The sequence below is a fragment of the Phocoena sinus genome, chromosome 4 (genome assembly GCF_008692025.1).
Source record: "Phocoena sinus isolate mPhoSin1 chromosome 4, mPhoSin1.pri, whole genome shotgun sequence".
NCBI lineage: Eukaryota > Metazoa > Chordata > Mammalia > Artiodactyla > Phocoenidae > Phocoena > Phocoena sinus.
In genome coordinates, this window is record NC_045766.1 from 130,238,402 (window position 1) to 130,254,119 (window position 15,718).

The window sequence follows — 15,718 nt, forward strand, 5'->3', positions numbered from 1 at the left end:
AGTAGAGCTCCCTGTGCTATACAGTAGGTCCTTATTAGTTATCTATTTTTTTTTTTTTTTTTTTTTTTGCGGTACGCGGGCCTCTCACTGCTGTGGCCTCTCCTGTTGCGGAGCACAGGCTCCGGACATGCAGGCTCAGCGGCCATGGCTCACGGGCCCAGCCATTCCGCGCCATGTGGGATCTTCCTGGACCGGGGCACGAACCCGTGTCCCCTGCATCGGCAGGTGGACTCTCAACCACTGCGCCACCAGGGAAGCCCAGTTACCTATTTTATATATAGTAGTGTGTATATCTCAATCCCAATCTCCCAATTTACCCACCCCCCCATTCTCCCTTCGTAACTATAAGTTTGTTTTCTATATCTGTGACTATTTTTGTTTTATGAATAAATTCATTGGATTCTTTTCTTGTAGGGCTCCTCCACTCTACAAGATTTGATAGAGCTACAGGAACAGAAAACAAGGGGGGGATTGAAACAGACAACTGAACTATTTCCCCATCACTAATTCTCTAAAGCAGAGTCTAAGCTTTCTGGGGAAAAGTACAGAATTATTAGGGGACTTATTTTTCCTCCAGCGCATGGCAGGTAACTGATCTGTAATGGGTCTTATGGCTCTGGCTTGGGCCTGAGAATGCCCTGGAATAACACAGAAAGATACATATGGGGAGGATCAGACCACTTCTCTATTTGAAGTCAAGTAGAATCAGCTGAACTCTGTCCAATGAGGGTTGACAGTGCTATTCTCATGCAAAAACTCTCCTTCTAAAGAACATCAGTAGAGCACGATGGTTGGTAATTTATTCTGCTACAAGGAAATGGACTGATTTCTTCTTCTTGTTGTTTGTGAAGCCTCTGCCGCCTTGTCATGACTCCATGGAATCCATGCAGGTGTTCAAACAGCACTGCCAGATAGCAGAAGAATACCGTGAAGTTAAAAAGGAAATCGCCCTGCTTGAGGAAAGAAAGTAAGTACTGTCCCCCTGAGCACCCTCAGCCCTGAATTCTGACTGCTGGTCATGGACCAGGGGTCATGGATTGGGAGTGGCAGGGGAGGAAAAGGCTGAGCATGGGAGCAAGAGGGAGGGAAACATACAGGGAGGAGAACTGACATTCTGTAGTTCAGAGGTTACACGCATGTCATGTTTGATTCTAGAAATGATCCAAATGGAACGGCGCTAGATGAAATGCTTTACAGAGTAGTGAGGGGAACCACAGGAGTGCTTCCTACTCAAATTTAATTTTTTAATGAGCATTCTTTAGTTCAGGAAATGAAAGATGCCAAAATACCACCTAGAGCCACATTATGTTCCATGTGAATGTGCCCAAAGGCCCCAGAGCACTTTGTCTTGGGGTGAATTTTAATTAATGCTTGAATGGTGGAGTACCCACATGAGGTAAAGAAGTCACTGTGATGGCTCTTTGGAATAATGTAAAAGGATTAGTTGCCTAACTACATTTTATAGCCCAATAGTCCAGTAAGTTTTTATCTTGATAGCTTCCATTACCATTACAGTTCTGCTATAGGGAATTAGGCAGTTCTATTAATTAAAGCACTATCACTTTACTTATTCATAACTTTATGCTTCAGAATTCTCCTTTTGATTGCACTAAATTCTGCTGATGTCTACCCAGTGATCCCCATTCTTTCATACTTTCAAAGCATCATAGCGCTGGTCGGTTTGTACTTACACATTTATTAGGGAGATCTTTTGATGAATATTTGCATCTCCTGCCAAGTGGTAAGTGTCATAAAAGGGAGGATAGTCAGGTGTCTCTCACCATCATATTCCTGAAGCCTAGCACAGTGCATGGCATGTAGATACTGAATAAATTTTTGTTGAATGAGTGACACATAATCCAAACATACTGTGAGTCTGTAAGTTTCTGCTTCTTCCCTTCTTCTTACTGGAGTGATACATGGTATCACTCCATATTTATATCAGTATTTATACTTTGTATTTATATTTATATAAAACTTATTTTTTAAATGAATATAAATGAAATATATTTTGTTTTGAGAGATTTATGAAATTCATGGGACTCTTTGGAGACTCCCCAGAATAGTGGTTGCACAGTATAATATGCTAGGGAGCAGCATGGGTTTTAGGGTCAGACTTCTACATTCACTGTAAGACCACAGTTAGCATGTTATTTTCTTACTTCCTTGCTTCAAACATAAAGTCTTACCTGGACTTTTGGTTATAGGGCATTGAAGGATGCTTATGAGGAAATCAGAAATACAACTTTTCCTTTGTATGTCTGAGACTTTCTTTTCGGTCTAAGAGTTTTCATAAATTGGTCGGAATGCTTAGATTGTCCATTTACACACAATATGAGCCCTAAAAACAGTTTCATAAAGGAACAGAGGAAGCTTACTAATAATGTGACCAGTGATTAAGTTAAAGGAGGACTTGTATAATCAGTAGCCTATAAAGGTATCTTCCAGTGGGTGTACGTGTGTGTGTGTGTGTGTGTGTGTGTGTGTGTGTGTGTGTGTGTGTGTGAGAGAACTGTGGTGTTGTGACAGGAAAAAGCCCCAGGTAATTATGTATTTATTTGTAAACACTTTAGGCTGGAAGTATAGTGTTCTTTAAATTAACCCCATGTGTAGCTTTTTTGGGTGGGGGCAATGCAAGACTTACCCACTAAATTATATATTTTGTAAGTTTATATTTTTGTATATTGCATTAAAAAATACAATAGGATAACAATATGAGAGTGATTCATGTTTATTAAAACATATTCCTGCTGTTTCTGCAAAACTAATCTTACTTCCTCCCTAAACCTCTTTGAACTTTGGAGTTTTCTTGAAACCATGATGTTGTCTTCTTTTTTTCTTTTCTTCCTAATAATTGACTAGATAAGAGACAAAGACCAAATTCTTTGATTTTTTTTTTCCTTTCTTTTTTATAAAGTCTCTCAAGTTCCTTTTCTTCATTCCCACTTCTGCCATTTGGGATCAGGGCTTGTTACTTCAAATCTTGATCAATGTAATATTATAATTGCTTTCCCTACCTATGGTTTCCTATTGCTAGAGAAGGGCACCCAGTGCTTGGCCTGGATTGAAAGATCTACCTTGGGCCTTAGTACCTCTGCAGAATGTTCTAGCTCATCCTTTGTCTTCAGCTACGTTGACCTATTCACTTTGTCCACCTCGGTGCCCTTGCTCGCACCAGGCTCTCAGTATAGAGTCTCCCTCCTTCCTCTTCACCTGTCCAAATGCTATCCTTGAAAAGAGCTTAGCCTGTATCCCTAGCCCAACCAACCCACAGTGATCAGTGCTTTTCCTGGATGAAGGAAAATTCACTGGAATGATTCTTTGGGCACTTTTTGTGGGCTAGTGTTATCAATAGCTATCCACTGAAGTTTCTGTCCTTTCTGACTATGTATAGTTCTCTGCAGACCTGGATAACCTTTAGCATCTCTTTGGATCCTAATCACTGAATAGGGAGCTGCACGTAGGGTAAAATACGAATAGGGGTGATTTACAGTAGCTGATGATAGGAAACTGTTATATCCTCCATGTATGCATTTTTAAAATTTGTATTGCCTGTATTTAAAATATGGAGTCAATATCAGCAATAAAGAATTGCTAAGATAAATTGTTAAAATTCAAAGTAGGGTTATATTTTATATCTATAAATAAATGAACTTGGTCCTCCAAGGGTTATGGGTGATCCGTGTTTTCATTAACGCTTTACTGAAGCAGAAATTCATTTTACAACAGATATTTTCCTGAACAGTCTTTGTGTTCAAGCAAGATAAATTGGGCCAAATGGATTTGACCCAAGTAAATTCACTCTCCATTTTTTTGATGATTTGGATGGGAATTTCTTCCCCATCATTTAATAAAGTGTGGCTGATTATGTTGCTTCCAGTGATTGGCTAGCATACGCTGGACACACAGAGAGTCACTATATCAGGTATTTTAAAAGAGAGTTTTTGAATATTGGAGCCATATGGGCACAGGTTAAGCTGAACTTCTCTCTCATTTCCAGAGGGGGTCTCCCTGGACCTAGTTTGGGAGACTTCGCAGAGGGGAGGGGAGAAGAGTTGATTATAACTATTGTTTTAAATCATGTCTGTTGGGTGGATAAAGATAGTCAAACATTTGCTGGGATTACAAATTCAGCATGGGATGAATTTAATTTAAAGAATAGCTTCTGGCTTATTGACCAGTGATATGCAAAAAGCTTGTTCTTACTTTCATTGGAAATTTTTCTCTTCTCAACTGAAAAAAATGACAATTTTATTGAAAGCTTTAAAAATTTACCAAGAATTCTGACATTTTTACAGAACTGCTACTATCATTTTTGCCTATTTTTTCTAGGCCTTTTGGATGTGAATAGGCATTTCTATATAATTGCTTATATAGTAACATAAAATGTATGCATACTTTTTTCAATAAATATTATAAGCATTTTTACAGAACACATATAGGTTTTGTGTATGTAATGGAAACTCATGGAAGTGAGATACAGATATTTTATGGCATTTGATATTTATCACTGAATTGTTTGGCAGTTTAAAAAATATATGGTTAAACTATAATTAGTTCTACAAATAGATTTACAATTAGTAAAACTTGCTTTGTGTTTTATCTTGTTCAGAGGAGAGACCACTCTTCTGCTCTATATATGAAAAATTGTGCGAGGTGCTCCGGTGTTTAGAAGATAGACTGTCAGAAGAAGATAAAATCTTAGAAAAGTCAGGTTGAAAAATGTTATATAGCTTAAAAAAAATAAATCAGTGGCTTAAAAAATAATTCAGTTGTTTTCAGTAGACTCACAGAGCTGTGAAACCACCATCACGATTTTAGAACATTTTCATTGCCCCAGAAACAAACCTTGTATCACTGAGTGGTCACTCCCCATTCCCTCCTGCCGGCCACTGGCAACCACTAGTCTACTTTCTATCTCTATGTATTTGCCTATTCTGGATATTTGGGATAAATGGAATCATGCAGTATGTGGTCTTTTGTGACTGGCTTCTTTCACTTAGCATAATATTTTCCGGGTTCGTCTTCGTTGTGGCATGCATCAGTGCAGGCAGACCTCAGAGTTACTGCAGGTTCAGTTCCAGACCACTACAATAAAGCGAGTATTACAACAGAGAGTCACACAAATTTTTTGGTTTCCCAGTGAATACAAAAGTTATGTTTACACTATACTGTAATCTATTAAGTGTGCAATAGCATTATGTCTAAAAAAAACCATACATACTTTAACTAAAAAACACTTTATTGCTAAAAAATGCTAATCATCATTTGAGCCTTCAGCAAATCGTGGTCTTTTTCCAATAATAAAATCAAAGATCACTGATCACAGATCACCATTACAAATATAATAATAATGAAGAAGTTTGAAATATTGCAAGAATTACTAAAATGTGACACAGACATATGAAATGAGCAAATGCTGTTGGAAAAATGGTGCCAATAGACTTGCTCATTGCAGGGTTGCCAAAAACCTTCAATTTGTAAAAAAAACACGGTATCTGCACAACACAATAAAGCAAAGTGCAATAAAATGAGGTATGACTGTACTTCATTCCTTTTTATTGTCAAATAATGTTCCGTTATATGGTTATATCACATTTTAGTTAGCCATTTGTCGGTTGATGGACATTGGGTTGTCTGTACTTTTGGCTATTATGAATAATGCTACTACAAACATTTATGTATAAGTGTTTGTGTGGATGTATCTTTTCAATTCACTTGGGTGTGTACCTAAGAGTAGAATTACTGAGTCATATGATAACCCAATGTGTAACCTTCTGAGGAGCTGCCAGACTATTCCTAAAGTGGAATATTCCTACACCATTTTATATTCCCATCAGAAATGTATGAAATTTCCAATTTCTCCACATTTTGCCAACACCTATTATGTCTTTTTGATTATAGCTACGCTAGTGGGTGTAAAATGATGTTTCTTTGTGGTTTTCATTTACACTTCCTGATAGCTAAAAATGTTGAACACCTTTTCATGTGCTTTTTGGCATTTTTATGACTTCTTAGAGAAATGTCCATTCAGGTCCTTTGCTCATTTTTAAATTGAGTTATTTGTCTTTTTATTATTGAGTTTAAAATGTTGTATATAATTTTAGTTGCAAAACATTAGAAAAGTGTTTTCATATGAGAGTACCACAATCAGTATAAGACCTGTATTTTCATGCCTTTTTTAAGATACACAAAATGATGATTGAGGGAACAACATCTCGTTGAGGGGAACATATCAGGATGGGGGAAAAGGGAGCATAAGTAATTTGTAAAGGCATAGTCTAGAAATAGCCCTATTCTGATTTGTTTTTAGTCATGGTATTTACTTTATCCTGAAATTTCCAACAAGAGGTTTTTATTATTAATCAGAAACATTTATTTCTTTATGGGCATTCCTGAAGGCAGAGGCTTTTAAACTGGCTTCTAGGAAACCTCTCAGAGATTGGGGATGGTGAGGGTGATGGGGGGGCTGGGCACTGTACAAGGGCCAAACAGGGGAAGTTCAATTTTATGTGTTTTATTTGCTTCACTTCAGGGTACAATTTTCTTTGCAAAACGATACCACAGTTAGAAAACATTGAAAACCAAACCTCACTTTTTTATTCCAGGCACATTTTTCTTAAATCTTTACACAGCCCTCAGAAAGCAGGTTTCCACTGTCATAAAGAAACAATAAATTGAGGTATTTCTCCACAAGTGTTTGCAGGGTATGTAGTAATGTGTGGAAAGTTCTATCCTCATTCCTAAGATGTCTAATATGGATAAGATGTCTTTTGTATAATTTATAGGTTTTGAGTTCATTTTCCAACAGTGGAGATACACTCCCCGAGGCTAACAGTCTATCGAAAATTGAGGACAGGGCTTGGTTTGCAATAGGATTTCAACAAATACTTGTCAAGTGAATGAGTAGAAGAACCAAAGAACTGTCTTGGCTCTTCACTCAGAGGCAGAGGTGTGGACAAGGGGATTCTTTTTATTTTGTAACATCTTTATTGGAGTATAATTGCTTTACAATGGTGTATTAGTTTCTGCTTTATAACAAAGTGAATCAGCTATACATATACATATGTCCCCATATCTCCTCCCTCTTGCATCTCCCTCCCACCCTCCCTATCCCACCCCTCTAGGTAGTCACAAAGCACCGAGCTGATCTCCCTGTGCTATGCGGCTTCTTCCCACTAGCTATCTATTTTATTTGGTAGTGTATATATGTCCATGCCACTCTCTCATTTCATCCCAGCTTACCCTTCCCCCTCCCCGTGTGGACAAGGGGATTCTTTTGTTTGAGGATTTAGTTTTATGTGAAATCCCAATATACCAGATTTCATTAGACTGTGAGATTACACTTCCCATTTATGCCCCAGTCATAATGATTTGGGCCTTTTATACCTTATTATAGGCAGTCCAGTCTTTTAACTGGAATCTCATTCCCAGGTATCTCTCCACCTAATCCTCTCTGCCTGGAACCACATTAAAAGGGACAGAATATTTACCTCTCTTCAGTGAGAGTGCCTTTAATTTTGTCTCCCTTGCTAAGGAAAGAAACTCCAATCTTTAGGGGAGCAGAATGAGGAAACATTTTTCCCTCAGCCAGTTTCCCCAGTCGTTGTTAGCATGTTACATTACCATGGTACATTTGTCGAAACTAAGAAACTGACATTGATGTATTACTATTAACAAACTCTAGATTTTACTTGGAATTCATCTAATTTTTCAATTAATGTATTCTGTTGATATTTTTGGTAGACTCCAGTCTTCTATTGAAATATATCATCTGTTCTTCTATTTCTTGAATATATTAATCATAGTTATTTTAAGTCTATGTCTAAGAGAAAGACAAATACTGATGATATCACTTATATGTGAAATTTAAAAAAATACAACAAACTAGAGAATATAACAAAAAAGAAGCAGGCTAGCAGATATAGAGAATAAACTAGTGGTTACTAGTGAGGAGTGGGAAAGGGGAGGGGCAGTATAGAGGTAGGCACGTAAGAGCTACAAACTATTAGGTATAAAATAAGCTACAAAGATATATTGTACAACACAGGGAATATAGCCAATACTTTATAATAACTATAAATGGAGTATAACCTTTCAAATTTGTGAATCACTATATTGTACACCTGTAACATATAATATTGTACAGCTGCTATACTTTAATTAAATTACTTAATTAATTAAAATAAGGAAACAGACAAAAAAACAGAAGAGGAAAACATTTTGCCTTTCCCCTTATTCCTAACCCAGAATTTAACTCTTTTTCGGGTGATTGATAGTGGAAATCTCCATTTCCTATAGAGTAGGGATTTTTAACTAGGCTGATTCCTCAACCTCCTACCCCTAGGACATTGGCGATATCTAGAGACATTTTTGGTTGTGATGATGTGGGGTGAGGGGAGGTGCTACTGACATCTAGGGAGTAGAGGCCAAGGATACTGCTAAACCTTCTATAATGCCAATGTCTGGGACAGCCACCAACAATAAAGAGTTGGCCCAAAAGATCAATTGTGCCAAGGCTGAGAAACTCTAGAGCAAATCTTACTTCTTCCTGCAAAGGTAAGGTGTTGCCCTTTGGCTCCCAGAAGATAGGGTAAATTTATTCTTCCTGCATCATTCACTTGTAGGGCTTCAATACCAAAGTCTAGACTGTGTTTTGGAAATTCCATTTCAATACCATTTATTGTTCCTTCACCTGCATAAGATGAAGGTGAACTTTCACATCCTTTATGTCATCTTGAAGCATCTACTCCTCTCCTGTGTTTAAATGTTGGTGCTAGAACACACATCTTTCAAGAACCACTAACAGTACAGTCTAAATCACGATTTAAGCTAAAATTCTCCTATGATGAAGATAGTATTTTATTACACTATTATTTTTTTAAATTAATTAATTTAATTTAATTTATTTTTGGCTGCATTGGGTCTTCATTGCTGCATGCAGGTGTTCTCTAGTTGTGGCGAGCGGGCGCTACTCTTCATTGTGGTGCGCAGGCTTCTCATTGTGGTGGCTTCTCTTGTTGAGGAGCACGGGCTGTAGGTGTGTGGGCTTCAGTAGTAGTGGCTCGCGGCTCTAGAGCACGGGCTCAGTAGTTGTGGGCGCATGGGCTTGGTTGCTCTGAGGCAAGTGGGATCTTCCTGGACCAGAGCTCGAACTCATGTCCCCTGCATTGGCAGGTGGATTTTTAACCACTGTGCCACCAGGGAAGACCCTTTGTTACATTATTATTTAAAACTTTAGCTCCTGGGGACTAAACTGCCTAGGATTTTGTCTTTTCCAAATAAAAGTCTTTAGTTAACTTAGAAAGTTCCAAGAGTTCTGGTCTTTCCAGAAACAGAGAAATACTTGTACTAATGATGAATCCATTTCCCAACCTCCTACAACATAAAGAATCTCCTTAATTCTGAAATTAGTTTGCAGAAAGTTTTAAAGTTCTCTTTACCGACTCACTTGGATTTCCCCTTCCCCCATTTGTTTTAGCAAATAAAAACTTTTCCAGGCATGTGGCTTAGGATGGGGCCAGCAGATGATCTATGGTGGACCCAAGGTTATGACCTTTTCACTGTTGAGGTACATCATCTGGAAAACTATGGTATAAATAAGATTCCTGTAATGATGGTCTTCTACACCTTTATCACATTACGCTGAAGGGAAATGATAAACAAGAAATCAAAGGCAGGACCACATTCTAGCCAATTGTACATATTGACTTGCTCCCCAGATCATCTATTTATAAGATCTTTGTAGGTTGATGTGCTGGGGTTTAAATATGAATTGCTGTTGAATGAGCATCAATTTTTCTATATAACTAGGTCTTGGACAGGAGGCAACAGACGTTTTGACAGTATTCATTAAATAGATGTGTAACTGCTTATCAAACACATGAAATTAATTTAGAAACCTATCAGTTGAGTCTTCTTGATTCCAGTAAGGAACAAATTATTATTGACTTTCTCCAATGCAAGAAAATTGGATTAGACAATCATGACCATTCCTTTCAGTTGTAAAATCTGTGATTTATTTTCCCTGCTAGTCAAAACTAATAACAGATATCCTCAGGAATTTTAAATGAGGTTAGATATGGAGCCTGGACAGTAGCCATTTTTTGTGTGACACAGTTAATTTGAAAAGAAGAAAAGAACAGGAGTAGATGATCTGATGGGTGAGGGATTTAGAGGCATGTCCCTTTTTACTTACATAAAGTTTACTAATCAATTTCTTTAAGATAGTTACGTAAGAAACTTTACTAATATTTAATTATTGACATTTATTGCTTAAACTATGGAGGCAAAGAACCTTAAGCATTTAATCAGAAGGATAGGTTCGATTCATGGCTGTTTCTTATTAGGTATGTGGCTTTTTCCAATTATATTAAGCACTTTGAGTTTCTGTTTCCTCATCTTTAAAATATACGTTGTCTCTGAGGTACTCTTCAATTATATTTATTCAATAACTATTTATTGGGAGACTTTATATTCTTTTTTTTTTCCCCTTTGGCCACACTGAACCTGACCAGGGATCAAACCCATGGCCCCTGCAGTGGAAGAGCGGAGGCCTAACCACTGGACCACCAGGGAATTCCCTATATTCTTTCTTTAAACCATTTTAAAAAATTGAAGTATAGTTAATTTACAAGGTTGTGTTAGTTTCAGGTGTATGGCAAAGTGATCCAGTTTTATACAAATATATATATATATATAAATTCTTTTTCAGATTCTTTTCCATTATAGGTTATTACAAGATATTGAGTATAGTTCCCTGTGCCATACAGTAGGTCCTTGTTGTTTAACTATTTTATATATGGTAGTGTGTATATGTTAATCCCAAACTTCTAATTTATCTCTGGGAGCCTTTATATTCCAAATACTATGGAAGAGTCAAAGATCAATAAGAGCCCAAAGGAACCTTGTGTATATGCATATGAATGTTCCAGATTATCTTCCCTTTGTCCCTGTTGGGCACTTTCTTTCCAGTGCCTGGTTTTGCTCAGTGGTCACCAAATTGGGTACACAAAGCCGTCTGTTGAATGCAGGAAGAAAATACTAGAACTTCTATTCTGATTTGTTTTTTATCCTTTTCCTGGGGCAACTGTGTGATAGTTTCAAATTTACAGAAGAGTTACAAAAATGGTAAAAAGAACCCTCATACTTCCTTTACTGCATTCATTAATTATTAAGAATTTCCCCAGTTGTGCTTTATTCTCCCTCTCCCAAAGCTACATACTACTGGGGCTCTCTCTCTCTTTCTCTCTTAGAGAGATGGGGTGTCTATCCATCTATCTATATCACATGCACAGATACAATTATATATATGTGTGTATATATATATATATATATATCATGCTCCATTGCCCTAAATACTTCAGGGAGTATTTTCTAAGAACAAGGACATTCTCTCACTTGACATCAATACAATAATTAAAATTAAGAAATTTAGCATTGATACAGTAGTAATATCTAATTCGCAGGCCATATTTAAATTGCATCACTTTCCCAATAATGTCCTTCACAGCTTTTTTTTTTTTCCAATCCAGAATTGCACATTGCATTTCATTGCCATTTCTCTTTAGTTTTTCTAAATATGAAGCAGTTTTAATATTTTGAAGTATACAGGCTTCAAATGCCATTGTAACGTTTCCCTCAATTTGAGGTTGTCTGATGTGTGCATTTTTTGGCAGGAATACCACAGAAAAAATGTTGTGTCTTTTGTGATGCATGGGGCATCAATTGGTCTCATTACTAATGATGTCAAGTTTAATCACTTGGTTCAAGTGGTCTTCCAGGTCTCTGCACTTTTGCATACAGAGGAGAAAGAAACATGACATACCCTTATGTTGAAGCAAAGGAAAATTCAGTTAAGTCTAGTTTAGGTTTAACTGACACGTATAAGGGGAATGGACCTGTTTTGGGTTGTCATGTTTATTAAATCTAAATATAGACTGCAAATCTTTAGTTCCTTATTATGTGTATTTACATCAATGAATTATTTACAAATATTTATTGTTTTAGGCGTTATCACTACAAGTTCCCTCCAATAACCTTAGCTTGCTTCCTAAATTCAGGAGTCAGGACAGCACCAAACATAGAGATATTGCTTTGTTAGTTAGGGAAAGACATGGAAAATAATATCTGCAGGAGGCAACTGGAATTTCTTCATAAAGATTTGTTACTTTGCCTAGTAAAGATTTGTTAAACTCAGAAATAGAAAACAAAAGAAGATAATAACTGAATTTGAAGGACAAAACTTAGGTAAGGGACAAACTATGATTCACCTTTCCGTAAGACAATAGCATTTTAAATTATAAACAAATTTTTCTGTTTTTTTCCTACAAAATAGTCATAATTTTTATAAGTTGTTGTACTCTTTAAAAGATCACCCCCTTTGACTGTCAAAGGATTTGTTGAGCTTTTTCTGGTATATGTTTATTTTATTTCTATTTATTTATTTATTTTTAATTGGAGTATATTTGCTTTACAATACTTTGTTAATTTCCACTGTACAGCAAAGTGAATCAGCTTTATGTGTATTTATATCCCCTCTTTTTTAGATTTCCTCCCCATTTAGGTCACCACAGAGCATCGAGTTGAGTTCCCTGTGCTGTACAGTAGGTTCTCATTAGTTATCTATTTTCTACATAGTATCAATACTGGATATATGTCAATCCCCATCTCCCTATTCATCCGATTCCCCCCTTCCCCCTTGGTATCCATACATTTGTTCTCTGTATCTGCGCTGGTATATGTTTAATATTTTGGATATATCTAGACGAGGTGTTGGAATAAAATAAAGGCATCTAACATTTGTGAAGTTGGAAAAATAAAAGTAATTCATTGGAGGCAAGCAGAGATGGGTAAAATTTAGAAGAGTAGAATGACATATTCGACTTCCATTATGCTGTTGCTATATAATTCAATTTGTTTGCATTATGTTTTATGCTTCTTCCTCACCTGCCCCCCTGAATCTTCAGAAAGGAGCTCATTGCCAAGCTGGATCAGGCAGAAAAGGAGAAGCTGGATGCCGCTCAGCTGGCTCGGGAATTTGAGGCACTAACAGAGGAGAATCGGACATTGAAGCTGGCCCAGTCCCAATGTATAGAACAACTGGAGAAACTTAGAATACAGTATCAGAAGAGACAGGGTTCATCCTAATTTGAAATTATTCAATGTGAGCATAAGAGGTTGGTGGCTGCTATGCACTGGCCAAAAGATTTTTATTTTAAAGGGATAGTGAGTAAACTCTATTGCTTCTCCTTATTACCCACATGGCCGACGTCTATACTAACGAGTTTAATGCTTGCCTGCTATAGTTTGAGAGAAGGGTTATTTTATTTTAAATAAGGTAATTAAAACAAACCTATTACCAGATGTTTTCAGAGATCATAATTCGTTTCCAAAGATATTTTTTTTTCTTATTTAGCAAAATACGATCATACTGTAGATCTGGGTAGAAAATGATAGAAATAGAACATTGACTGATTCTACTAAGAATCATGGACAGAATTCAGCCATGAAACAAACTAGTAAGATGCTCACTGCAGTTTCTTATCTGTGTATTTTAAAATTTCACATCTTCAATATTTCTACGGTGCTCTAATCTGAACTGCCAGAAACTTCTCCAAATATATTTATGTTCACCAGAGTTAGGTTTAATCCCTCAATGATTGATTGTACTAAGAATAAATGGTTGCATATCATAAAAGCTTTCTCATGAAAATATTAGCGGAAAGCATGTTTGTGCCAGAAGCACATTTGCCAGTGCTAACTTGCTGTTGTAATAAAAAGCTGATAAGGCTGCATTTTCTCCATGCCACGTTACCTCGTGGTAAACATCTCTGCCTTTGCTTGTGTGTGTTCTGGGAGAAATGGAAAAGTATTGTTTGGACATTACCTTGGTGAGTTCCCATGAAAACAGCCCAGTAATTTGAACAGTAAAATTCTAACTATTACTCTGTTTTGGATTTAAGGAGATGTTTTGGATCAATGATAACTAATAAGAATATATGAGTAAATTTAAGATTAAAATGATTTTTCCCTTGTTCTATCTATCACCATAGTTTTCCAAATTGATCTCTTTGTTTTATGTCCATTTCTATTCCTGTAACTTCTTTTTCATTAAACATAGATCAAAACTCTCAGTCTGTATTTTGTCTCTTTCTTAACCTCAATTTATGCTAAAAGTTGGGATGGGTTAACCCTAGTCAGAATTTGCTCTTAGTTGTATTTGGAAGTGCCAAAAAAGCGGTGAAGTCCCTTTTCTTGTAAGACTGTGGTTTCTCATATAAATAACTCAGAGCTCTATACTGAATATGATCATTAGTGTCTTAAAGTATTTGCCCAGAAAACATAAAAGAGAATAGCTGATTAAAGCAATAAGATGGCCTGGGATAGACTGGTGTTTATCGGCTGGGGGTGATTTTACCCTCAAGGGACATTTGGCAAAGTCTAGAGATATTTTTGTTGTCATGACAAGGATGAGGGGGTGGGTGCTACTGGCATCTGGAGAGTAGAGGCTGGGGATACTGCTAGACATCCTGCAATACACAGGACAGCATCACAACAAAGAAGAATTGTTTGGCCCAATATGCCAATGGCACAGAGGTTGATGAACCTTGGGTTAGACTAATCACTGGGCAGCTGGGCAAATGCCAAGCGGAAACATGATGCAAGGCCATGGGTTTCTTGTCATGTGGTGTGTTTCCATAAGGTCCTTAGCATCCTTAACCTCAGTCTCCTCATTTGTAAAATGAAGCTTTTTGATAGCTCTCATCGAAATGTTATGAGAACCTATGAATGTTATGTGAGCCTATTCACCTTTCAGCTGTTTTAACATTTAACTAAAGGTGAAAGTCCCTATTATCCTGGTAGAGCCTTCTTTTTAAAAGAACCCCAAGGCTTATATATACTAATATAAAGGAGGACTTGTTGACTAAATTTATATAAATCTAAGGTCAATGGAATGGAAGGATGAAGGGTAAGTTACCTAGCTTTAAATACAACGATTAGTTGTTGATCACTGCCCATCTGAAGAGGGTTACATGTATTTACAGAATTCAAGCAATCATGCCACCTTATAGAAAATGGGAGGGGAGGGCATGGAAGTATAGTTGCAAAATCTCTCTGCTCTACTAGAATGAAAATAATTTTACAAGGTCAAAGTATTTGAACACACTGTTATTATGTTAAGGAGACACTGAGTAAATAGTTTTCCTATCTGTTCTAGTCTCAGCCTGGAATTTTACTGTTTCCAAAAGATATCTATTCATGACTCAAAAGTAAGCATTTCTATAGGTGTGTGTGTGCTTTAATATTTTTTAATTGAAGTATAGCTGATTTACAGTATTATATTAGTTTCAGGTGTACAGCTTAGTGATTCAACATAGGAGTGTGAGTTTTAAGCAGACTTTTATTCATTAAAAATATAAAAACATCTACATTTGTAGCATTGTCAGAGAAATCTAAAGGCAAAATTTCTTATATTGTCAGTTTCATCTTTTCATTCATTTGACAAATTTCCTCCAATCTTATTTACCGCTGCCTATCGTCTGTATAACACAGAATCATTTAAGAATTTTATATCTTCAAATATATTTACAATGTTCTTGCTATTAGCAATAATGAAAAATTTATAGAGCATTAAAAATGAGCACAGAGGTTCTATTAGTATTAAGATGAAGTGCTTGCTTTAGAGCTAGAATTTAAGAAAAATGTAACCCACATT

At 36.6% G+C, this 15,718-nt stretch overlaps 1 protein-coding gene across 2 annotated transcripts in view; it reads left to right on the forward strand.

Annotated features, from left to right (window-relative positions):
* MAP3K7CL (MAP3K7 C-terminal like) overlaps positions 1 to 14,135 on the forward strand; it is a 40,194-nt gene extending 26,059 nt beyond the window's left edge. For both annotated transcript variants that reach the window (XM_032631677.1, XM_032631678.1), the window contains 2 exons: positions 852 to 967; positions 12,969 to 14,135. In XM_032631677.1, coding sequence (XP_032487568.1) covers positions 852 to 967; positions 12,969 to 13,149 — 297 coding nt within the window. In that variant the 3' untranslated portion in view covers positions 13,150 to 14,135. The remainder of the gene's footprint in view (positions 1 to 851; positions 968 to 12,968) is intronic.
* The last annotated feature ends 1,583 nt before the right edge of the window (positions 14,136 to 15,718 follow it).